At 39.5% G+C, this 26331-nt stretch overlaps 2 protein-coding genes and 1 pseudogene across 2 annotated transcripts; 1 reads left to right on the plus strand and 2 right to left on the minus strand.

Annotated features, from left to right (window-relative positions):
* Positions 1 to 78: 78 nt before the first annotated feature.
* Positions 79 to 13006, minus strand: foxk1 (forkhead box K1). Its single transcript, XM_028591199.1, has 9 exons — positions 12405 to 13006; positions 8670 to 8885; positions 5429 to 5627; positions 5154 to 5300; positions 4723 to 4916; positions 4245 to 4417; positions 3879 to 4136; positions 2821 to 2994; positions 79 to 2165 (listed from the first exon to the last, which is right to left on the minus strand). The coding sequence occupies exons 1-9, from the start codon at positions 12848 to 12850 to the stop codon at positions 1933 to 1935; spliced, it is 2040 nt and encodes a 679-aa protein (XP_028447000.1). The 5' UTR covers positions 12851 to 13006; the 3' UTR covers positions 79 to 1932.
* Positions 13007 to 15139: 2133 nt separating this feature from the next.
* Positions 15140 to 20739, minus strand: LOC114565538 (cytochrome P450 3A40). Its single transcript, XM_028593648.1, has 13 exons — positions 20559 to 20739; positions 20368 to 20461; positions 19438 to 19490; positions 19132 to 19231; positions 18932 to 19045; positions 18309 to 18397; positions 18063 to 18211; positions 17796 to 17923; positions 17633 to 17708; positions 17371 to 17531; positions 16508 to 16734; positions 15761 to 15923; positions 15140 to 15343 (listed from the first exon to the last, which is right to left on the minus strand). The coding sequence occupies exons 1-13, from the start codon at positions 20621 to 20623 to the stop codon at positions 15254 to 15256; spliced, it is 1509 nt and encodes a 502-aa protein (XP_028449449.1). The 5' UTR covers positions 20624 to 20739; the 3' UTR covers positions 15140 to 15253.
* A 393-nt stretch (positions 20740 to 21132) lies between these two features.
* LOC114562275 (cytochrome P450 3A27-like) lies at positions 21133 to 24949 on the plus strand (annotated as a pseudogene).
* The last annotated feature ends 1382 nt before the right edge of the window (positions 24950 to 26331 follow it).

The raw sequence follows: 26331 nt of genomic DNA on the forward strand, positions 1-26331 counted from the left end.
ATGTTACTAAATGTAACAACAAGTGTGACAGAGACCCAAACATGGCTGACACCTGGTCACAGAGAAGACAATGTAATATGTAAGTCAATGAGGAATTTTAATTTGTGCTACACATTTTAACAAATCACAAAAACAGGAACATTTAAAAATACATGTACTTCTCTATTTCCAGAATGTTTACGTATTGACGACAGCTGTTTTTACATCGAGCAACATTTTTTTTTTTTCCAAAATCAGAAAAAATACCTTCTAGATAGCTTTGTCATTTAGCAGAAAGAGCAGCATACAATCATTACGCATCTTTTTTTTGTTTTTCTAATAATGTGCAACAACAATCACTGAAATCTTGCGCAAATTGTGCCTGATTGCCAGCTAAAAATGAGGCCTGTGCAAGGACATTCGGAAAAGCTAAAGGCAGAGTGAGAAAGAGATTAGAGGGGAGGGGGGAAAGTGCTGAATATCTAATTAAGGCAGTGTCTGTGACAGGAATTGCCAACTGTAGAGACTGCACAGATAAAAACTGCTAACTGAGGAGAGGGAGAGAGGTAGATTGGGAGAAAGGTTAAAGCATTTAGGGAAAATTGAAAGCAAAAGTGTAGGGAGCCAAGAATAGAAAATGTGTCACAAGTACCATACAGAAAGAAAGGAAAAAAACAAAAAGACGAGAGCAGTTGAAATGTGTGGTCATGTGTTGGTCCCGCCCCTTCCCGTGATAAAACTGATACAAGTCTACTGATGCAACATAACGGTCACCATTGTAGTGTTGCCGATCATGTACTGTTAAAGAAGCTGCTGTGTTAACAACAATCTAAAAAGGTAAAGCTGTCTAAAGGTTAAAATAAAATGACAAAAAAAAATGTAGAAATATTTAAGGCTTTAAGGATTATTACAATAATGCTTTTCTGTGCTAAGACAAACAAAACTGTATGCAAAGGCAGTTCCATTTCTCATTTTACCACTACTGGAATAAGAGGGAAAAAAAATAAAACAATCAGTTTGTCTACATTAGGTTAGCTCCACTTCAATTAACTCCAAATAGTTGCCTCTTTTATTGCCCTTCTCTGCTCACCCCAGATAATCTTGAATCTGAGGAGCTTCACACTGAAACCAAACTGAGCTGAAGTGACTGGTTTGTTATTCCTGGATTTTCTTCAATATCTTCTTTCAAAATAATACCCCTTTCTTTTTGTGCTTTACGTAGAAGGCAAGAAGGGATAGACACCTTCTGGTCTAGGCCTTAATATTAACATGTTTCTTTTCTTTTAAGAGAGACAACCGGTTTTACAGTAAGGATTGCCTTAGGAAGAGTACAATCATATTCTTAACAGTCTCCCAAGTCCCAATGGTCTGGGCATACACAGCTAAGTCCTCTCTATCTTTCTTTCCACTACTGTGTGAAACTACACAACATATCAACTCTGATCATCACAGTTTCTTCTGTAAATGCCAGCCATTTCAAATCTCCGAACACACATTCCCTGGTTTTAAAATCAGGTATTGACTCCAATCGGAAGTGCAGGAGAGGTGAGTTCTTTGGCCTGAGAGTGACAGTAACTGGTGCATCTCTATTATCCAACATTCACAAAGTAAAAGTAGTGCTGAAATGATTTTAATATGCATAATTCTTTCATAACCTTTATATCCTTACTTGTGTTGTCAGTGAATGACGGATTACAATACAAAGACTGTAAAGCTGAAAAAGTCCTGAAAGAAATACTTGCTTTTTACATTCAGAATGTATTTTAAAGTTTGCATCTATTTTTGACCAAAATATATGTTCATTACAATTTAATTCCCTTCTGTTGAGAGAGGCTGCCTGTACATTTTTTTGGCCTTGTCGGCTGCAGTCATATCAAATGAGTATAAAAGGCGAAGCAGTTAGGGGACCATAAGGAGGCTGTCCATTGGGTACCTGCTAAGAGGCCCTGGGTTTTACTTCCTAGGGTCATGGGTTTGTGATGTCATGGCAACAATGACAGGCTGCTGAGCAGGTGTGACTTGTTGCTGAGCAGATTCAGTCCCACCCTCGTCCTCCACCTTTGGCCGCTTGGCCTGGGGCTCACCTGGCTGCTCAGCTAAAGTTTCTGCACTGGGCTGTCTGCTCACCAGCACTGGAGGGGAGCTGGAGGCCTGGGCAGCCAAGATCTGGAGAGGACTACTCAGGCCTGGAAAGAAAATGAAGAGAAAAAGAAAAGTTAGGTGGAGTAAGTATCTGGATGCCCTAATCCCCATCTTTTTTTTAAACAAAAACATCAGTTTATATTCATCAGCATGACTGCCATTACACAGCCTAGGCACAGGGCCTAAGTGTTTTGCGCACCGCCGTATGAAGCGTACGAACATTAAAACAATGTGGAGGGCATCTGAACAAGCCGACGCACAGGACGGGCATCCGCTTGTTATCTGCCACATGATGGTTCACGTGCATGTTACACACACAGTGGCAGCTGAAGCCCAAACGTTAGTGAGTGTGCAGAGAAGAGAGAAAAAGAGAGGGAGGTGTGTTTGCCAGTGAGTATGAAGTTAGCAGTAACATTATAGCTGTGAATGCAGCAGTGCAGTGTGTGTTCAGTTTATCGGTTGGTGAATAAATGCTTCAACCCATGCATGTATTAGGGCTACAACTCCTCAAGAGCCAAGCCACGTTCCTGTGTCCTGCTTGCTACCTGCTGGTTAAAGTTAAATTGATTTATTGCCCAGCCCTAATGACATCACCAATATGAAAATAAGCATATAACATTTGCACCTAAGCGCTCTAAAAACCCAGGGAAAACCCTGGACTGGTCAATGTGTAAGGCAGTGATTGCTAAAAACTCTTACCAGATGCATTAGCAAGGCTGGTTGCTGGGGCAACAGTAGCAGTGGTGTGTTTGCCATTCTGTGTAACAGGACGAACAGGAAGTTGATGTAAACCTAGGGCCAGGTTTCGTCCATCCCCACCCTGCACCGCACTGTCCACAGTCTGGATCACTCGCTCTCTGTTAAGCTGGGCTTCTGATGGAAAACACACAATTCAAACATGTAAGAGCAAAACTAAATAGTTTATAGAAGTGCACCTGTATGATCACTCTGCCAAAACTCAAAGCTCAGAAATATGTATCAGAAAATCTGGTTAGATTATGTTAGTTATGTTTTTTATTGTGTTTTGCACATCCAAATGTTCAGCCCACGTGGACTTAAAAGTGGGGAAACATTTGTCAGACATGAACATAATTTCATATAACATCACATTGTAAACGTAGAACTTTGTCTTCTGACAAGCTCTACAAATAAATTTGCCACAAAAAGGTTCCCTTCCTAAAACACGCTTGTTTATTATAATCATACATTCATCCAGATTAGTGTAGCCGTTAAATCATCATATAATGACCAATAAAACAGGAAATGGACTTCATCTTAACTCTCACTTAGATCTGATAACACAATATTGGCTTTTCAAGGAGACCATAAACATGCTTGTTTTTATAGCCAATAGTCATATGCCTGAATGTAACTGTGCACACAGAGATGACTTTTACATCTATAATTGATAGAATACAAAGTGTCAGTCAGTTTGCTATCCAGAGTTTAGTCTTTCATTTCAGAGACAAAAAAAAAAAAACATTATCCTAAAACCTTTGAAAAGTTGACAATGAACATGTGAATGCTTGAATGTAGCCAAACATCCAACACCAGGCAAATAAAATGTATGGGAGCTAAATGCAAACAGAAACCGTTTTAAATATCTTCACAATACTGCAAAAAAAATGCTAAACAATTATGGACAGATTTAAATAGTTAAAACTGGAGATGAGCAGACCAACATACATAATAAATAGGTACTAATGTATAACATAATACAGACAAATCACTTCTTAAAGAGATTGCCATGGCTATACCTCTGAATTCACTGTAGCCTTCTGCTCCTCTAACAGAGGGAGTGCTGTAGCCATTCAGAGGGTTGGAAGTTAGAGGGACGCTGGTAACCACCCGCACCATGGTGACAGAAGACTGAGTGGGATTCTGAAGCATGTGGATGGGCTGGACATGGCCGCCACCACCTGGAACGAAAGCAAGGGTTTTCCCCAGGCCAGAGGGCAGGACTGTTGGGTGAGGGGGTGCAGCCATGATGACATGCTGAGCACTGACTGGAGATCCTACATAGAGACAGACGCAAACAATTGTATCTCTCTTATAGTGTATATTAAAAAGCCTTCATGTGTGTGTCTTTGAACGTATTTGTATGCAACCACATGCAGGCTCACCTGGGGCACTCTGAGAGTACCTATACTCCGGGACAGATGCCAGTTTATTAGCCAGCTGTTCGTGGTGGTCGTGGGAGATAGGAGAGCCCTCCCTGCTCAAACATTCAGGAGTCTGCAGCCCGCTGGATGAAGGAGAAAGAAGTCCCTGGTGGGTTGGGGATGCAGGAGCACTCCTGAAAAAGAAGGAATGAAGGGAAAAAAGACAGAAGCAAAGGAGAGGGACCAAAGAAATTAACACATCAAAAAACCTGTAACTTACAGAGATCCTTCACTGCCCGTGCCTTCTGCTGAATATATTAACCTACAAATTAGACTTACTTTGTTCTATCCAATCAAATGATAGCCAGGAGCAGAAGCAGAGAGAAAGGAAGAAGGGTTAACAAAGTAAAATCAGAAGCGACAGAGCAGATGTCTGACAGTTTTGTGTGTGTGTGTGCGTACAAACCATGCAGCTGAAGGCCACAGGTGACCAACTTACCTAGAAGAGAGAGGTCCGAATGGTGTCCTAAAGCAAGCAACCCCTCTTTGCCGTCTTTTCCTGAAGGCTTGCTCCACCAATTTGCTCTCAGAAGCAGAATCCACACGCCAAAAACTCCCTTTCCCAGGCTCATCCTGAGAGCGGGCCACTTTCAGAAAATAGCGGTTGAGAGACAGGTTGTGTCTGATTGAGTTCTGGAGGGGGGCAAAATAAATCCTTTTGTCACTGAACACAGATCTTGAATGTTATGGCCAATGACCCTAAACAGGACAAATATTTATTTCTTTTATTCTGAAATTACTGAAAGTAGCTGTAGTTAGTAAGTCTTCCGATTTCATCATACAACTATCTTCTACATCTTACTCAGCTAACCTTCCCATACTGTGTGGCTGTAAAGTTTTACCATTTAGTTTAAGACAGAAACAACCTACCTGCCAGCCCTTGTCTGCAGTGCGATAGTAGGGGTAGTGTTTGGTGATGTGGGAATAGATGCCACTAAGAGTCAGCTGTTTGTCCGGGGCAGAAGAGATGGCCTGGACGATCAGCTGTGCATAGGAATAAGGTGGCTTGGACTCATCCTGGACATACAAGAAACAAGTATTAAAATCCACACATCCTCAAGCACATGTAAGCAACCTCTTTCAAAGTTAAAGAAATATGTATTCTAATTCAAAATTAACTCATTTTGATGTTACTGAGTCTTAACCTTGGGGCTGTCTCCACCAGCCGACTCCCCCCGCTGCTCACTTCCCCCTCCTCTCTGCTCAGCAATGCTTCGTCTCTGCTCAGAAACAGCCTTGGCAGCATATTCAGCTGCTAACTGGAGGTCAGAGGTCACGTTGCGTCCATAGCGATACCCGGATGACCCTGCCCCTCGTGGACTAGCCGGACAGGAGTTAGGAACACTGAAGAAAAAGGAACACATGGGAAAAAAGTCTGTGTTAATGGCTTAAAGTGATGGTTCATGGCCACTTCTGCAAGTGTAACAATATATAAGCAAGATGAATTTAATTCCCTCCATAGTTGCTTTGGTCAAAACAGTCTCGCACCTTTGGACAAATACAACCTATAATTTGCGTAATAAAAAGGTTAAGTTATTTAATATTTAACTGATAAGTCAAAATTAAACTATGTTCGATTCCAGCTTGTATAGCCGCTAACTGCATAAAAATCACATTCTGTGGGCGCCCAGATAGCTCAGTTGGTAGAGCGGGCACCCATATGTGGAGGTTTACTCCTCGACGCAGCGGGCCTGGGTTCGATTCCGACCTGCGGCCCTTTGCTGCATGTCATTTCCCCTCTCTCTCCCTTTTCATGTCTTCAGCTGTCCTGTCAAACATAAAGGCCGAAAATGCCCAAAAAATAATCTTATAAAAAACATGAAACATGCCATTGTCACCACATAACAAAGCTCAAATTAGCGCTGAAAACTTCCTAGGATCACTAATACACCATTACACACACATACAGAAAGCGGTCATGTTTTTATGAAGTGAGTCTAATGCGGCAATCATGTAAAATAAAGGAAAAAATACATTACATGATTGAGAATATTGACTGGTGACTAATATACAACATGATGGCCAGATAATGGCACTCAAAAACACGGAGGGAGTGAAGCTTTGCTTTTTACCAAATACTGTACATAACTTGAAAGTACTGGAGAAAAAAAATCTGGAAAAAAAAAAATAAACAAAAAAAGGCTAAAAAAGGAAATCATAATAGGAGTGCAAGAAATAAATAGAAATGAAAATCCACATAACCCTTACGTCTTTCTGATAATTGTCTTATACTTTTATAATCTGTTCATTGTATTTTAATTTGAAAATATCTTTTTATTATTTATATATGTATAAATATAATATATTAGTGACTGTAAGTGAATGTAGTGAATGTAATGCAACAGTACAAAGACAATTTCTTTTACACATGGTACACAAGAGCTACATTTGGAAAAATTATTCCAGCTCAGACCAAGGGTGTTCTAAACACACAAAGTGATCATAAAAACACACAACAATAAGCAAAAACAATCAAAAAGTGTGTTAATTATTAACTAGGTTTTATCTGGTTCTGTTGAGAGACAAAACACAAGGAAACCCAGTAAATTATACAACACACACCTGCTTCTGTTAGTAAAGTAAACACTGGTTTCTGGGAGAGTCCGTGTGTTTTGATTTGCCTTTGGCAACAGAGAGCCACAGATACAGAGATAGTTACCCACAGATACAGAGATAGTTACCCACAGATACAGAGTTAGTTACCCACAGATACAGAGATAGTTACCCACAGATACAGAGTTAGTTACCCACACACAGACACAGAGACACAGACACTAATTGCAACCATTTCACCCCTTTCCATGTGTACATGGGCCAGCTGTACACGTGTGAATGTAGGTAGGGGCAGAAGTATGTTATTGTACACAGCTCATTTAAGTTACCAAACAGGAAAAGTGACTCTTACCACCCTGTGAAGAGACATTGTTGGTGTTTAAGTGGGAGCATGTGCTTTACACAATAATCTTTTGTTGTATGTCATGTATGGGGATACTGTCAAGAAAGGTGACACAACAAAACAGGCCACAGCTGAAGTTTTTGAAAGATGTATGAGCAAGCATCTTTACTTTACTTTATACGTGTGTGTGTATGTGTGTCCACGTGTGAGAGAACAGGAGCTGAGGGCTGAGTAGGGAGGTTAGGGGGCTCTGAAAAGGAAACCACGAATGGACGGAAAAACGGCCTACAGGCAAAACAATCTGCCCGATAGCCAATCACGCGCCTCGAAGCTGCAGTCATTCCATATAAGGCAGGCACACACAAGCTGACATTGGTGGGGATGTGTGCGGTAGAAACCAACACAGACCACCAGAGGGCACAATCAGCACCACCATGCTTGCCAGTAGCACATGCTGTATACATTTATAGAGCAGTGATTTTTAAACATGTGCTATCACAGCTCATTAGAGGGCAGCTTTCCATCTCAACAGAAACACTGCAGCAGCTAATCAGTACACCTTCAACCAGAAAGGAGATTATCAGTGAATATGAGCTGATATATAGTATGTGTTTTGTAAAAACATTGCAGGCCTTTGGGTCAAATGAGTAAAAAACCAAAGGAAACAAAGCCTTACATGTTTGCAATTGCATACACATGAATAAACATGGACAGACAAGACAAGATGAGAAAGTAAATCGCTCATATACTCCGTTATATCTAAACGCTTACTGTATAATCCATCATATGACATGAGTTATAAAGTGATGTTTTGTTTTCAGTTTAGATAAATGTCCCTCCATCCCTGATACCCATTTTGAAAAACAAGCAACCTCCTACCTTGCAAAAACAGATACATCCTTACATAACATTGTAAAATGGAATATCCTGATGTTTAATTGATAGTACATAATCTTTTTAAACAGCAGGATTGACTAATATAAAGGCTGCAAAAAACAATCTTTTTTATTACTGCGTAATTATTTTGTAAATGAATCGCTTGGTCCATGTATAAAAAAAAGAAAAATCAGCAAATCTTCAAATTAAAGAAGCTGGAGTGTTTGGCGTTTTTATTTATAAAATTACAGTTGATCAATTATCAAAACAGTTGCTAATTAATCTTCTGTCAGCAGACTAATCAAATTATTGATTTATCATAACAACTAATATTTATTTAATCTCAAAACGGGAGACTGAAAACACACATTAAAGCTCAGCGGAGTGGAGAACTGAGCTTAAACACAATTTCACAACAATTAACTAAAAAGTTGTCTACAAGAAGTTGCCAACAGCTTCCAAATACTTTTACTTATAAACTGGTATCTTACTGCCAAATCTGGACAATCTGCTTTGCATTTATGAAGTGTTTGTATATTGCATGCTGTGTTTGCATTTATCAATGTGCACCTGTTGGGGTTCTTATCATTGTGTGTCTGTGGGTCTCCCCTTACCTGAGGGTGCCTGTGGGCGAGGGCAGCGGCGAGCCAAATGCCCTGATGTTCTCTTCATGCTGCTGCATTGTGGGAATGCTGATTTTGAGAGGGGATATGTGGGGCAAAAGCGGGCGAGGGGGGAGAGAGAGCTGCTCCCGCTCTCTGTGCTCCTCAGGCTGCAGGAGTGACATAAACTGGATCTTGATTACTGTACTGGGAAAACGAAACACACACCTAGAGAGCAGGAAGGCAGGAGGGAGAGATAGTGGAAGCAACAGGACAGAAGAAAAGGGAAACAGAGAAAGTTAGATTAGTGCATTCTCTCCTATACATTATAACAAGCATTATAACATATTCTAAAGTAACTGTTTTGGAACGTTTGATCGAATGACATGATCTTCCTCAGCAGATGGCGTTTGCCCAGTTGACATAGAAATATATATGTTTAAATTTTACTTTACAGACTTCTTGTTTTAAGACTCAAACTTATTGTCCTTAAGTTTGAAAAAGAGTCTCTTCCTGGTTAAATAAAAGGTAAAATAAAAATAAATTAAAAAAAAGTGCTCAGGAAAATGGAAATTTGAGCATTTACAACAATGTTGTTTGAAGTTACACATAGTGGGTAGAAGAAAAGAAAAAATCTTCCTCAAGTGACTGCACTTTCCCCTTAACTGGGTTTGTTTCTATATAAACAATATCTTTAGTCAACACCGACAAGAAACTAGTCTGGTTTAGACTTAACACACCACCTGCTAACCTGCATTTCCTCTTTTTTTAGGCAGGTCTGGACAACTGCCTCAATAAAAGCAGGGATCAGTCCAGGCCCAAGTCATTTCAAGGTGAAACAAAACCCATGAAAATAATTATGTGTGTGAGGGACTGAGCAAATGTTTTACTATGGAACCTCAATAACAAATGTAAATAGTGTAATGTATCCTAGCAGGTTTAGGCAGCAACGTCGTATATTCAGTGTTGTTAGGTCTTTGTGATTGCAGCCATCTTATCTGCCATATGATAATTATATTTTCTTTAGGGCTGCCACCTCTTAGTCGATTAGTCGACTAATCGGTCGTTTTGGTCTTAGACGACTAAGATTTCTTTAGTCGATTAGTCATTTTTTATGCTTATTCATGCTTAATTACTCATTTCCAAGAAACTTCTGAGCACATTTATGGTAAACACAAGATTCAAAGTGGTGCTTTTGCAGGATTAATTGTGGAGAAACTCAGTTTTACAGATGGTTAATTAACTACATTTATATTGTGCTTTTCTAGTCTTAACCACCTCTCAAAGCGCACAGCTCTGTCAATTAAATCAACTAATCGATTAGTCGACAAAATCATATAAGTGTTAGTCGACTAAGAATTTCTTTAGTTGAGGACAGCCCTAATTTTCTTTAAGCAAAAAACTGAATCCCTACTAATTCTAGGGGTGCTGAACTCAGGCTCAGACCTCCCTGAGACGAACCAATACAGAAATCATCCCAACACAGAACCACAGATGTGTTGTAAGCAGTTTCAGACAGTTAAACCAATCTATGTGTTCCATCGTTTCTCTGTTTCTTTGTCACTGAAAAACTGCAGCTGTCAATGAAAATACTGAACCCATGTAAAGTCTGCTCACAGCTGTCTCTGCCTAAAGCAGGCCATCCTCAACAACTGTCCACGCAAGAAAAGCACTAGTGAGAAAGGACATAGACTGGTGGCAACTCTGAAGGAGCTTCAGAGTTCCACAGCTGAGATGAAAGAGACTGTGCATAAAACAACTTTTGCTTATTTCCTTCACCAGTCCCAGCTGTATGCCAGAGAAGCAAAGAGAAAGCCACTGTTCAAAGAACTCACATGACATTTTGAATAGTGTTAGTCCTAGAGAGAGCATGTGAGAGACTAGGGAGGTCATTATACAAGAAATTTAGTAGTTGATACCAGTGAAATTTCACAATTCGATATCATGGTCAAAAACAAAACAATAAATCCCACGTACTTTAACATACACTTCTTTATAACATTTATTTCAGGATACAGATGACAAGGATAACACCTTGGATTTGTTGTTAAGTGTTTCTCACAGAATTAGATACTATTTGTGGTGAAATATGATTGCTGGGGTCACTCTTTATTTTCCGTTTCAACTTTCGGTCACTGTTTTGCCGTGTAGTGAAAGGCTTTGAGGTGGTCAAGCTGTCAGGGTGCACGGAGACGAGGAGCTATTCACTGTGCTTCTGTGCTGGTAGGCATTCATCTTTTTTTGGCCTTTTAACAGTAGACTAGAATACTTGTAGGTGTATATACTGCCCCGGTCAGGTCCAAAAGTATTGCATCCCTTGTACTGGTACAGTACAGGTAGAAAAACAAGTAATGTCACGTTTTCAGAATTTTGTCATCAACTTGCTATCGAAGTATTGGTTCTCGAGACATTCCTATCTGAGAAAAGGCAGGAGGCAAGACATGAAAATTGCAGGCCCCAGAGGCTGTAAACATGGCTATGTTTGATATGGCCTTGGTTTGTGAGTTTTATGTTTACTCCATGTGCTCCTGCAATGAGGATGTCTTTTCAGCCTGTACTTCCTGTTGAAAGCCTGACACACCCCCAAACAGTCATGACAGCCAATCAGAGAGGATAAGGGCACAGAGGATAAGGGCACAACCCCCCCCCGACCTCCTCCTCCTGCTCCACCCTGTGATTGACACACACACAAAGTCAATGCTTTCAGTTTTTTAAGATTGCCACCGTATTAAACAAACCAGTGAAGGCAGCCTTGACAGTGGTGCAACAATGGTAAAGCCAAAGTCCTATTCAAACACCAGATGGTTCCTCTTGATACAAACATATTTTTTTGTAAGTTTCATTACTAAACAAACACACCTCTTCTCACAAGACTCATGGATTGAGCTGTCAGGGGTGCGTTTGTTTACATTAAAAGGTAACGTGACGGCGACACGTTGGTTAGCAGCTTCACAACTAGCTAGCTAACATAATCGCCCTGGAACTGACAACTTTTACCAGCAGCCAAAATATATGAATTTAAATTTGTTTTGTTGAAATTCCAGTTCTACCACAACATGATTGTTTCGAAATATCATAGGAACTTTTCTTTTTCTGCATTTGCTAACTACCTAACGCTATTGTCGGTAACGGTAGGCCAAATTAGGCTACGCTTGCTAACGGCTAAAACTATCTAACGTTAGGTTAATTCACTGATTTACAAAGTGGGGTAAATGTACCCTGAGACAAATGAATAACAGTTATAATTTGACAACTCACAGTGGAGACATATTGGATTATTATGTTTAAAGCTTCACTGTCCAAACAAAGGTTACACTGCACTTATCCGAAGCTATACCAGATCAGACCAAATCAAATCGCTCAGATTAGGGGTGCCATGACAAACTTTGTATCCCCGTCAGAATACGGTTCCCGTTTTGCCGGTTATATAGCTACATTTGGAAAGCTAGCTAGTTAGCTAGTAAATCCACCAAAACTATTAATGTTGTTGTTGTTGTGTATTGGCATAGCCCACATACAATGTTATAGATGTTTTAAAGTTTGATTCAATCGTTGGGTGTCTAGTAAGGGGAGGAAACAGACTTTAAATGGGATAAGAAATATATCATGACACCGGCTCCGAGGTTGTTAGTCCATCAGTAGGTCAATGCCTAAAACTTGAACATTAAAGTTTGCTCTGCAACAGCCAGCCACCGTGTTACCATAATTAGCCTTTCGGTAGCGGCTATGCTAACTGCCTGCACTCACTCTCTGGGAAGCGACAGCGGCGGCGCCCCTCTCCGCTGAAACACCCCGTCAACGAACACGCCATTCTTGCCCAAGCACCGGAGGGAGAAACCGCTCGCCTCGTCGTAGTTGATCTGCAGGTGTCGCCGTGAAATGAAGCTCGAGTGACCCATGTTGACGTCCACGGAGCCGTGAGACGAGTTCCGGCCTATGGTGACCGTCCTCTGGCGCATCACAAACTCAAAGTCCCGGCCTTCGAGTCTGGCCAAGGCCTGCAGAGGAGGACAAGCGAGTCGCACGGGAAACATCCCGGCGTCGGCGCGGGCTTCCATCATCGGAGGACCCAAGAGGGCGAGCGAGGGCTGGTGATAGGAGTGCGAGGTCACCGCGACGCGCACGGGACTGCATGGTGCAGACTGTAAAGCGAGCAGGGCTCGAGCTCCGGTGTCGTCCCGGTAGTCTGCCATCTTCTTTCGGAGGGTCAACACACACACACACACTTTACTTTTCGCACATAGAGAGTTGCAACGTGAGAGTTTTCGGCCAGGGCACTTGTTCGCTCCGTGTCTCTCGGAACAACATGGAGTCCGAGTCAGTGTAAGAACGGGAACGGAGTCTCTACAGGAACGGGACTCGTGCTGCGTTCAGGGCATCCTCATAAGCTGCTGCTTCAAAGATAATCACACAAGATAGTCAGTGCAAAACTTTGGTTCAACCGATATTCTCTTCTATGTTACGATTCAACAAAACCACGTTTGAACTTATTCTCTTAGATACCACGTTTACATTTAGTATGGGAGGGGTGTCAGTTTTCCATTTTCTGGACAGTCAAACCAAACGCCACCTATTCTGGTCCAGGGCTACTGGGGTCTTACCAGAAATATTTATTCAGCATGTCAGTCTTCAAACAGTTTTTAGAAGGCTATGTGATATAAAATTGCACGTTGATTTGTCTAAACATGTTAACTGAGGTCTGCTTAATCCCAAGTGTACGGATGTTTAGGTTTGGATTTAACTAGATTTAGGGTAACATTTGATTTGTTAAAATAGCATGGGCAACAAGGCAAGGCAAGTTCCTTTGTAATAGCATCTTTTAAACACTGAAACAATTTGAAGTGCTTTACATGAGGCAACATAGCACAGGAACGATATTTAAAGACACAATGAAGAAGAAAATCCAATCAACTAAAACAGAATAAAGTGAGATTAAAAAAAAATAAGTTAGACAGAAAATAAGAGACAATATCAATAGTGCGGTTACAGTGCAGTAATAAGTTGCCTAAAATTTGATGAATGGAAAATAAAAGTGCATACGAAAATACATGTTACAGTTGCAGAAATATGTAATACTAATAATGTTGACATCAGAAACAGAAACAGACAGTAATGCCGGTCACTGACACGGGATAACAGCACAAAAAGTAGTCCTCAACATTATTGCTATCATGGTTGCAGGTTCTCTTCCCTGAACGCCACATCTGGGCACCTCGGCCGATAGGCTGCAGTTAATTTCGTCACACCAGGAAACAGAATTTTCGAGATTTATTATTTACTGTGTTATTATCTAATACATCCATGGTTATTATTCAGAACTGCTAATTTATTACAGCTTTTCACTTTCATGGATTGCAGTTTTGAATCATTTTAAATTTGTGCAAATTGCGCTGTGAATTCAACAAAACATTTTATAAAAAAAGAAAATTGTAAATTGATAAATCACACAAGTTACTAAAAGACATTAAAAAACATATCCATGGGGATTGCAGTTCATTATGTTATTTATCATAGAGCTTGGGCGCTTAACCAACTTAAATGAAAATGGTGCGTTTAATTGACAGGTTTGGTGTAAATCACATATTTCAGCTATTTTCAACAGATAACCTTTTCTCAATCCCAGCCCCAAGAGCGTGTGGTGTCTGCAGTGGAGCTGGTTTGCCAGCCTCAGATTTTTTTTTTTTTTCTCTCCCCTCTGTTTATAAACATGGAAAGAACAAGATGGCTGAAAAACGCGGATAATGGATCTGTGAAGTAGCTGGAGCACATGAGCAATAAATGAACAAAACATATAAATAGACCATCCACACGAGTGCACTGTTGTGATGTAAAACATTTACAGAGCTAAAGCGAACACGTGCATAATTACAACATAATCACAGTAGGCCAATGCACTTTCTTACTGAAATATCTGGTCAACCATTAACTCACTGCCTGGCTGATATCTGAATGAACCCGCTTTGCCTTTTTATTTTAGTCCCCATTTAACACAGGGTGGTAAGAAAAACATGAACACCTGCAAAATATAATAAAAGCCTGTGCAATGAGCCTGCAATAAATACCAGTACTTCCTTCAGACAAGCTTTTATTATCAGAAAAGCGTTGATTAACTGTATGGTCAAGCGATGAGACAATAGTGGGTGGTGCTGTTGTGTGGTACAGTATTAACGTATGTGTTTTTGTTATTTTGTCTACGTGACCACATGTGACATGTGACAGTATACTGGGAAGGAAATAACCCTCAAAAAATGTCTTTGTAAGTATCAAAATGGTTCTGTTACGCTTCTGTTCTGCCACATTTTGATCATTTGTAAACTCTGTAAGTTGCTGTAACAGTAATTAAATACATATACATACCAAAAAACGAATCATTTAAACTATCCCTTATTGTTAACACTGGCTTTACAAATGATCAATTGGTCACTCAGTTTAAGATGAATATTGATAAATGCTTTGACAGGAACATAAAATAGAAGTACTCATACAGATGTACACATACCTTTAATATTACCATGAAAAAATTGACATGTTTTTTTATTCACAGTAGGTCTGTATACAACATAGCTAAAATGATTATCCTTTATCTTGTTGTTGATTTAGTTTGAGGGTTCAGAACGTGGCACCAGCTTCAGTTTGATTGGTCGTTTAGGCGCCAGCAGGCCCTGGATGTCCATCTCCAAGGGGATCTGGCAGGAAATTACATGTGAAAAAAAAAAGAAGTGTCAACAAAGTCAACTATGCATGAAACAAAAATAACAACTGGCAGTATCACAGCTGGTAGAAACCTCTGCAAAGAACAGACAGCTTGTTGAGTGTGTTATTTGACATTTTAGCCCTTAATAGTATCAAATGTTTTCTTGTTCAAAGTGTCAGGTAGGGGCTTTTAACCCTAACCATTTCAACTTCTTTACCACACTCATGATTGGCTGGATCTGGTATTATATAACTCTCCATGTCCCAATCAAACAAGCAATAAATCAAATTTTCACACAACAGTATTACTCATACATCATAAAAAAGGATTATTCATTCACCATAAAAAAAAATAAAAAATATAAGAAGCAGTGTGATGAATGATGGAAGATGAATATCTTTGCTCTCACCTCAGTCTCCTTACACACAGAGAAGCTGTATCTCTGGAGGATCTCCACCATTGCTAGTTTCATCATCACCAGAGCAAATCGCATCCCAATGCAGTTCCTTGGTCCTGCCCCGAAAGGCATGTACGTGTATGGATCAATAGTCTCCTTGTTTTCCTCGCTGAACCTGATGGCACGCACGCACGCACGCACACACACACACACACACACACACACACACACACACACACACACACACACACACACACACACACACACACACACACACACACACACAAAATAATGTATCAATAACAGAAATGAGGCAATGTCCTTCAGAGCTCAGGGGTCCATTTCAGAAAGCAGGTTTAGTGAAAACTCTGAGTTTGTTAACCCTGAGATGAGGGAAACTCTGGGTTTTCTGTTTCAGAAAGAGAGGTAACTTAACCTCAGAGTCAGTTACTTTGGTAATTGAGTATTTCCGCCGACCCGTTTGTTTGTTGTTGTTACCATGGTGAATCGTAGTATCATGGCTCCATTCATGCTGCCTTTTCATTGTGGTGGTGCACGCACGTGAACCTACTCTGAGTTGACTGAACCAACTAGAATCAGCTGTTCTGGAACTGAAAACTCAGAGTTTCCCATCTCAGGGTAAATCAACTCAGACATCAGGGTTAGACTCAGAGTTTGTTAAACCTCCTTCCTGAAACGGGCCCCAGCTCCTTTCTATGGCTGTTTTGGTAAAGCTAAACGTATAACTCTTTTCCATACCTCTCAGGTTTGAACTTCTCCGGCTCGGACCACAGATCAGGGTCCCGGTGCAGGGGCCATGTGGGTACCATGATAACCATACCTTTTGGTATCACAAGGCCATTTATCTCCACAGTCGCCTTGGCTACACGCTCAATGCGTGGGGCAATGGGGTACAATCTGAGAGACTCGTTGATGACACAGTCTAGATATTCCATCTGCATCAGAGCCTGGTATTCAACAGGACCCTAAACAAACACATAGACACATATATACATGACAAGACCACCACTCTGTTATATTAGGCAAAGTTAGGGGCTACAACAAGCGCTGAAGAGATACACTGATGGTTGACAGAGGTACTGAGGTTAAAAAAACACTGTTGCTGTCCTTTACAGGTTTAGATCAGAATACTGATACAACTCTCATGGCATCGATCTTCTAATTTAACACTGCAAGAAAGCAAAAAAGAATATATTTTCCAAAATGTCAAACTGTCCTTTAAAAAATTTAATATATGACTATGTGTGATGTGAAAGGGGCCAGTCCCATTATCACCTAACTCTAAGCTCTACAGGGCTTTTTTTTTTAGCCTCTTTTAGGTCAAAGCATACAGACAATGTAATGGAATTACATATAGCTAAAAGAAAAGTGAATATCTATCTAATAAGTCATCAGTTGAGCAGAAACACAACCCCTGATGATTTGTAATGTTGCTCTGTGCATGCTGGTTGTAGAAATAAGCATGTTAGCTGTAACAACTTTAAAAGGGGACAATATATCAGAGTTCCTTTGCACTCAAGTGGCCAAAAAAACAATGAAAGCAGCTTTAAATTAATTTGAGACCTTCCTGCTACTTAAACATTATCCTCTCCCCAACGCACCTTATCAGGGAAGGTGGAGTCGACTTCCTCCTGCAGCAGTTTCATGGTATGAGGATTTGTGGCCAGATTGTAAGCCATGAAAGAGAGAGAGCTGCTGCTTGTTTCATAGCCAGCAAAGAGGAAAATCATTGCTTGAGAGAGGATCTCATGATCGCTTAAACCTGGGGAGATAGCAAGAAGATGTAATTTAGAATAGCTTTTAAGTTGTGGTTGTATGTGTGTATAAATACTCTATGTGGCAGTGTATGTATGCATGTGTCACCTTTATCCTGTGCCACTTTACTGAGGTCATTGTTTTTCTGGGAGTCAATCATTAGCTGAAGGAAATCCACCCGACTCTAGTAGACATATGAGAATAGCTTTGATTATATTTCCTAATCTGCTGATACAAATATATGTATATACGCACATGCAGACAGTAATACCTTTTGCTTGCTTTGTTCTCGATTAGACTTGATCTTCTGCAGTGCAGTGTAAAAGAAGTCTGTGACAGCCACAGGGAAAAAGGAAAACTCCATCTTCTCCAAAATAGGACCCATAAAGGGGAAGAAAGCTGGAATTAAGCAGAAAGAAAAACATTTATCAAGGACATAGGGCAGGAAGTGATTGTAATGACTGCAAAACATTCACAACACAGATAGTTATTAATTATAATTAGCTGCATTTTACCGACATAAAAGGAATATATGTACCAACAATGAGGAAGATAGGGTTAAACAAGTCAAACTTCAGCATCTTCTTGATGTTAGTGACAAAAGGGTCTGAGGGGTTGTTGAGTGAGTCTATATCGACACTGAACGCTGTGCTGGTTACTACATCCATACTGTAGGGTCCAAAGAACCTAATCACCAAAAAAAACACATGGAGATGAACTTATCCTGTCATGACTTTATGCATTTTCTGTAGTAATTTTAAATGAATGGAATATGTGTCCTTACTCCTTCAGCTCTAAGGGCTCATCCTTGTCTGCCTTCTTTTTCATGCTGCTGATCAGGTTAGCAGAGTGGTGCTTCATTATGCCAAACATCTGAGGTAGACAGACAAAAACAGACACTGTTACAGTGAAATACACTGGTACAGAGTTTTTGCTGTTTGTGTTTCTTATAGATCAGTGGTTCCCAAGGGGGTTCCATGATAAGTCTGCCACAACGGGCCACAAGATAATAAAAGGGATAAAGAAAGAAAAAAGTTACATATAACTTAACTATACGTTTTCTGACTTTTTTCTAATGTTTGCGTTTTTTTCTTGTGAAATGCTCAATACTTTCATCTCTTTAGGCCTCTAAAAATTCCTTCAAACAAAACAACCTGGGAAGGAAAAATGATTTTTTGATTGAACTTATTGACAGTTAATGTCCACACTGAGACCATATCTTGTTATGAGATCTCACAAGTAAACATTTGTTTATTTTTAAGGGGTCACAGGCCCCACAATGCATTTTGGGACTGCACTGCCCTCGAAAGAATTAATTCAAGTTACATTACAGACCTTGGTTGAAAAGATGTTCTGTTCAACATGCAAGAAAGGGCAGAGGAGGGACAGAGCAGGAGGGAACTGTACCTCTTTCAGTCTTCCTGAGGTAAAGGAAGGAGAGAGGACACTGCGGATCCTCCTCCACTGATCATCCTCAGCGATGGACACGGCATCGTACAGTTGTCCGTTCAGCCGGAAGTTCTGTGAGTCAAGAAACATGTCGATGATGAGTGAGTTCAAGCAACCACAATGAATGATTGAATGTGTTATATAGTAAGTGTGCATACTCTGCGATTAGTGAAGAGAGAGTAACACTCCTTTATCAGAATAGTTTTGATCATGGCAGGATCTGCGATGCACAGCACGGGCTGACGGCCATCAAAAATGCTAAATATGATAAGAACAGAATAGAATATGAATAGAAAAATAATAAAACACCAGGGGAAATTTTTATACATGCAGTCACATACAAATCTACATTGTAAAACAGGTATACAGCACTGTAAACAGAGATACTGCAGCAATAAGGACAACAATTGACAAAATGCATTATACACATGCAGAAACACACACAGTACAACATGCAGACTTACCCCCATGTTTTCCCGTATTTCTTGTAGCACATTTCATCAAAGATGGTGAATCCCTAGGAACAACAATAATATACAGATTATGAATTGAAAGCCTTTCTTTAATCTTCAGTCCACTTTAACATGGTGGAAATATTTGTAGCGTGAAAAATTATAAAATTTAAATTAAAAAAAATGAAACGGAAGGCTATATGAACTAAAATTGGCACTTCAAACCTGACACCATTTTGTTGAAATAGCAATAAAACAAAATATGTTTTTAAACTGACAGCTTACAAAATGAAAAAAGGGGGAAATTAAAACTTTTGTCTCATTGTGAAACTGTATTGACACAACTGAGAAACTCCAAAAAGTCTATAACAGTAGTTCCCCTTTTCCTAGGAATTTGAAACCTGTGAAATTTATTCACTAGGAATTATTTTCCAATAAATATTTCTATTTGATTATCCGGAGTAAACAGGACATTGTTTCCCTACTAGTGACACTACTGTTGAGTTTTTCAAGTCATTTTTAACGACCACCACTTTCATCCACCTGTCAATTTACATATAGCTAAGGAAGCTTGAAAGCTTCGGTCCAGAGATCTAAACTCTGTTACTACACCTTCTATGATATAGCCTACAGTATGTACACTGTCAAACCCCATGTGAGATGTTCTTACTTTGTCATAAATAATAACTATTCAATTTGAGCATAGCAATATAGTTTAGATATCATCAGGGCAGTAAAAACAAGATTCGTTTAATATTGTATTATATATAAAAGAAAGATTTTTTTACACAATAATGTAAATAACACACTTTTATAGATATTCAATGCAAATGTTAATTTTTCCACTTTGTTAGGTTTTTCATTACACTAATCTGTTGCTTGCTAAGCCTGTACACTTCGGTATAGATATATGGTGCATTTGCTTCCGAAAAGTTTACCAACCTTTTTATATGCCAGCATAGTGCCGAAAAAAGGAATTGGTCTGGGACCAGGGACGCCCATCTTCTTAAATGTTCCAAATTGCCAGCAGACATACCTGTAAAACAAAGACATAGGTAGATGAGAAGAGATTTATATCATACAACTCACAAACACCGCACAATTACCTGGGACAAATATTCTTGAACACTTACACAAAGGTCAGTGTGATGAAAGCCACCAGGAGGGTCCATGTCTCAGTGGAGAAATAGAAGCCCATCTTTGCGTGTTTTTCTCTCTACCTTCAACGACAGCACAAAAACGCAACAAAGCCCCAAATCACGACCGGAGGCTTTTATATCCTGCAGCACCGATCTGTTGCATGAGTAGGGAGTGTGTGAGAGTTGAACCCATGGCAGGCGACAATGTCATGTGAATCATTGACAGAAAGAGACCAAGCAGCACTCATTATTATCATGTTTTACACTTTGTCACCTGTGATGCTGCAATTTTGTGACCTAAATTATTATATTGCTCGTGTTAAGAAACAACACACACAAGAAAGAAAAAACACACACAAAGTGCATGAAAACAACTTCAACTACTGTATATAGTGTTTTATTTACTATTAGAATATTATTCTTTTATGTTTCCTGCTATTTGTAATTTAAATGTTCCATGAATACAAGTCAAATAAACTAAGTAATTTAAATTTCTTCTTGGCTCACCCTATATTAAGTGGACAAAATTAAAACACAAGCAAGCCATTAAACATGTTTTTTTCCCTACATGTATAAGACTTACTCTGGTGTGTGATTGTCAAATTGTTTTATTTAGACATATTTACTTCAATCTGTGCTCACACAAAGACATGTCCAGACATAATCAGATGTGTGGGTGGCAGAAACTCAAACTCTACTGTTTTTTTGTTGGTGCTGCACAGGAAATGGCTAAAGTTCCTATGCAACACAGTGAAAAGAGGCCACACCTCCTGGACATGCAGTCACAAGTCGGTGCAAAACTGAGGTTGCTCCAACTCGCCCGAGCAAGAGAAAGCCATAGATTATCTTCCTTTCTTCTCTTTAGAAACATTGATTCTACTGATCACATTTATCTGCATATTTGTTATGTAAGGACTAAAGTTAATTCTAATCAAAGTGGATTGTAAATTGAGGGAAACGTTACCTAATGCACCAAATCACCAAAGTTTAGCCTTTTCCTTTTACTCACACTACTGTATGTGACTTTAAAGACAATATTTATTTAATGTTTTTCTGTTCTGCACAGGTATGGCAACTGGACTCATGGAATATTTAATAAATTGGGGATCCCAGGTCCCAAGCCATACATGTACTGGGGCACAATTGGCAGGCACAACTTGGTATGAAGCTCTTTATAAATCCTATTTTTCAATTCAAATGACAATATTTTTAAATCATTTTTGTCATTTGAATTTAAAAATACAGACTGAGTTGGTAAGGATACAGACAATGATTTGTTTTGTAATTAGTGATGAATATGTATTCTCTGTGACCAGGTTTACTACCTGGATGTCACAGAGTGTGCTCAGAAGTATGGAAAAGTATGGGGGTGAGAGTAGTGTAAATATAAGAAGCTACACAAAGCTACCCATTATTATTCAAAGATCCCCTCCACTCAAAAATTTGTTTTTTTCTTATGTTGTTATGATGTTCCCTTTATGTTTCTGTCTCCTAAAATGTCTGACAATTATTATACAGACTTGTATCTGTGCAAAGGTTGTCACTACTATACTGAAGGGGGAGATGTCTCTGCACTTTATTAAAATTTGAGATTCAAACATTACCCGGGCAAGCTATAGTTGGTACGTCAAAATTTCGAAAGCCAAGCACTAGTCGTGTTTCTATCAACGTAATTTCATGCTCATTTTGAAGTATTAGGAAATGTTGATGGAAAAGGCAAAATTCAAAAAAACCTTCTCAAATTCGCAAAAGAAGTTTTTACGCTCGCTTGAGGTTCATATGTTTGTAGTGTCGCTGTCCTGTGAGAACCACGTATCTCTTCAAACTCAACTTTTCATGAGCTCAGAAAAACAGCCCTGTCCTCAGCTTTGTGACAATGCATTTTCCAGCTGATCCAAGAGGGCTTTTAAATAGTTTTTCTAGCTTAAGAAGTAGGAGAATATTCACCAAAATCACTACATTTGGAGATACGTGTTTTTTAAGTTGCATACAATTGAAATACCTTGTATTTGTACTTAAATACGGTACTTGAGTAAATATACTTTGTTACATTCCACCACTGGAAACATATAGTACACCAAAAATAATGCAGTGCACACATCATCAAAATGACATTTGAATGTGGGTGGTCCAACAAGCTGCAGTTGCAAATTCTTTGTCCAGGATACTACTATCAACAGCTGTTCCACAAATACACGTGTACTGACCACTGTCCCCCTATAGAACGTCCATCTGAATGGGGACCTCTATGACGCAGTAGTATTGCTCAGGATGATCACTGGAGACGGATTCGTAACATCATCACTCCCTGCTTCACCTCTGGCCGTGTAAAAGGAAGAGTTGTCCATTTTCCTAACTCATATAGGGTCTATTAATATATTAACCTTCAGCCTTCATGTACTTGTGTTCTTTTTGCACTTTTTCCTTTGTCTAAGATGTTTAGCATCATGAAACATCATTCCCGCAAACAGCCAGCCTGCAGTCCAAGGCGCACAATACTGACGTTTTTGCTGTAAAAGAGTAAGTAATACCATGCTATCAATGGTTTCTAAATGTCACATGAAATGTAGTCTCGCTTTGCCAGACCTTCCTCCACACCGCTGCGAAGGAGGGTCTGGCTAGTTCACACAGCATTCCAGGATGGGAGAAAAAAGTGCTCTGGCATTTCTTTAAACAGAGCCACGGTGCAGCTGCAAAATAGCTTTTGGAAGGAATTTGTTTTTGTGGAGCATGTATACGTTCAAAAGTTGTTTTTATATTCAACATATAGTCTAGCTAGTTGTCTGATTTTACCTGCTGAGATCCGTGGAGCAGTTAACCATAGTCCTCATAAATCCACAGGAGTTTAAAATTCAATTCAATTCAAAGAAATAGGAAGGTTACGCACATCTGGCTGAAAAGAGTGAAATCCAGCCGAATTTCCGTTGGCAACGGAGCAATCCCGGAATTGGAACGTCGTGGATACTACATGAATCAAATCCAGCATTCTTTTTTTTGCAACCTTTTTTGCAAAAGAAAAAGTCAGAGGATCACCAAAGTTGTTACAATTCAAACTCAGGGGGGACATGAATGTCTTCACCCCATTCCATGACAATCCATCTAATATTTGTCAAGGTATTTTAGTCAAGAATAAAACATTACCATCACTGGAACCATGCCACTGAGAGTTGTTAAAAAAAGAGAGTACACCAAGTACAACAAGGGCTTAGAACCTACCCAGTCATTGAAACAATAGCACAAATAGCACATTTCTAGGGCAACCAAAACACTTTTTCAAGAATGCACATTTGTGAATTTACTCTGATAGACTCTACCCTCCAGCTGCATGTCTGGATCAAATTGCTAAAGAAACTGTCAAGATCAGTGGAATCACAATCCCAAAGGACATGCTTGTTATGATTCCAGTCTACGCTCTGCACCACGACCCTGAGCTGTGGCCAGAACCAGAGGAGTTCAAACCTGACAGGTAGCTGCCACAGTGTACTGCATATGTGTGTATATATATATATATATATATATATATATATATATATATATATATATATATATATATATATATATATATATATATATATATATGTGTGTGTGTGTGTGTGTGTGTACTGTAAATGTGTGTATAAGTACAAGACTTACTCAAGAATTCTATTGTATGTGTTGTGTTGCATCAATGCACTTTTAAGAATTTCTGAGTACAAATTATTTTCTTTGGATAACCCAAGCCGCTTTAAATGTTTCATAATGACACAATCACTATCAGTGAGCTACAAGAAATTATTTATAGAGAGTGGTGCATGCATTACTAAAATTAAGTAATTTCATCATTTTGTAAATCTTGAGAAAGTCATTCAGGCTTTAATCATTTCTAGTAAGTCCTGTGAAACATAATACATTTGAAAATTCTTTATTATTTTGTATTAAAATGTGTAAAAGTAATAGTTTATTTTTATTTATTTTTTGTTGCTGTACTTATTTATTTTTCAAGATTTAGTAAGCAGAACAAGCAGAGCATCCATCCATACTCTTACCTGCCATTTGGGCTCGGGCTAAGGAACTGTTTGGGAATGTGATTTGCTCTGGTGATGGTTAAACTGGCCTTGGTGGAAGTTTTGCAGAACTACAGCTTCTCCCTCTGTGGGGAGACAGAGGTTGTCATTTTTAAATCACATACTTAGGTATCCATGGTCATGACTGCCTTTAAATAATAATACATGTGACAAGATAAATTGTATTTAGAGAGAGCACAACTTTCTGATTTAGTGACTTTGTCCATTTCATAGATACCTTTAACGATGGACCCTGCAGGCCTTGTTGGACCCCTTAAACCAATCAAACTAAAGCTGATGACACGTTCAATCACCTCAGGAAATGTAGAAAAGTCCAACTAGGAAGTAGCCTACTCAGAGTCCTCAAGGCTGAATCTCTAAATTTGTAATTTTAGTAAATGCTACTTAAAGTTTACTACTATCAATCTGTATCAGAAGTTTGTAATCTGATATGAATAAAAACGTCAATCATGTTGATTTTTTAACAAAACAAAACTGGAATTTATATATGCTTCAGGTTTAGGACTTACGGAAATGTATGTCTATAAACATAGCAAAACTGTTTTGGAATATCAAACCTAGTGGCGTCACAACAACCTCTGCTTCCTTCCCGGACAACTTGAACATTTTGTATGCTCGTTTTGAATGCGCTGCTGAGACACTGGCGCTGGGACCATCTCCAACTGGGGATGTGCTCAAAGTACCTCCTAATGGGAACACACACACACAGACACATCATCTCCAACTGGGAATCCGTTCAGCGGGCAAGCACATCAGGTCTCAGTCGCTGACGCGCGTAAAGTTTTTAAATCTGTGAAAATAGGAAAGGCTGCTGGGCCTGGTGGCATTACTCCACGAGTCTTAAGGACATGTTATAGCCAACTTGCCTCTGTTTTCACTGACATTTTTAACTTGTCACTCTCTCTTTGTGTGGTTCCAAATTGTAGCCTTGACTTCTGTGATTATCAAGTGTTTTGAACAGCTCGTGCAAGCATACATCAACAACAGCATACCTGTCTCCACTGATCCACTACAATTTGCATACAGATCAAATAGAGCTGTGGATGATGCTGTATCCTTGGCTTTACATACTGTGCTCCAACATCTAGAGGGCAGGGATACTTAAGTCAGGATGCTATTTGTTGATTATAGCAGTGCCTTTAATACTATCAGACCTTCTATTTTAATACCTAAGCTGTTAGACCTGGGCCTCTGCAATTCCATCTGCAGGTGGATACAGGACTTCCTAACTGGCCGCCCCCAGACAGTTAGAGTTGTCACTACATACTCAGCCTCTATAGTATTAAACACTGGAGCACCTCAAGGCTGCTGTCTCAGGCCTCTATTATATACTGTAGTCTGTATACCTATGACTGTATTGCAAAACATCCCACTAACAGTATTGTGAAATTTGCAAATGATACTACTGTGATAGGACTCATTGACAATAATAACGAAACTGCCTACAGGGATGAGGTGAGTAACTTGATCATGTGGTACCGCAGAAATAATCTGTCCCTCAATGTGGGGAAAACTAAGGAGGTCATCATAGATTTCAGAAGGAACAAACACACACATACACCTGTCTATATTAACAACTCTCCAGTTGAAATTGTCAACACCTTTAAGTTCTTAGGGATCCACATTTAAGCCTCCTTCTCATGGTCCTTCCACATCAGCTGTGCCATTAAGAAGGCACGTCAGAGGCTTTATTTCCTGAGGTG

The sequence above is a fragment of the Perca flavescens genome, chromosome 2 (genome assembly GCF_004354835.1).
Source record: "Perca flavescens isolate YP-PL-M2 chromosome 2, PFLA_1.0, whole genome shotgun sequence".
NCBI lineage: Eukaryota > Metazoa > Chordata > Actinopteri > Perciformes > Percidae > Perca > Perca flavescens.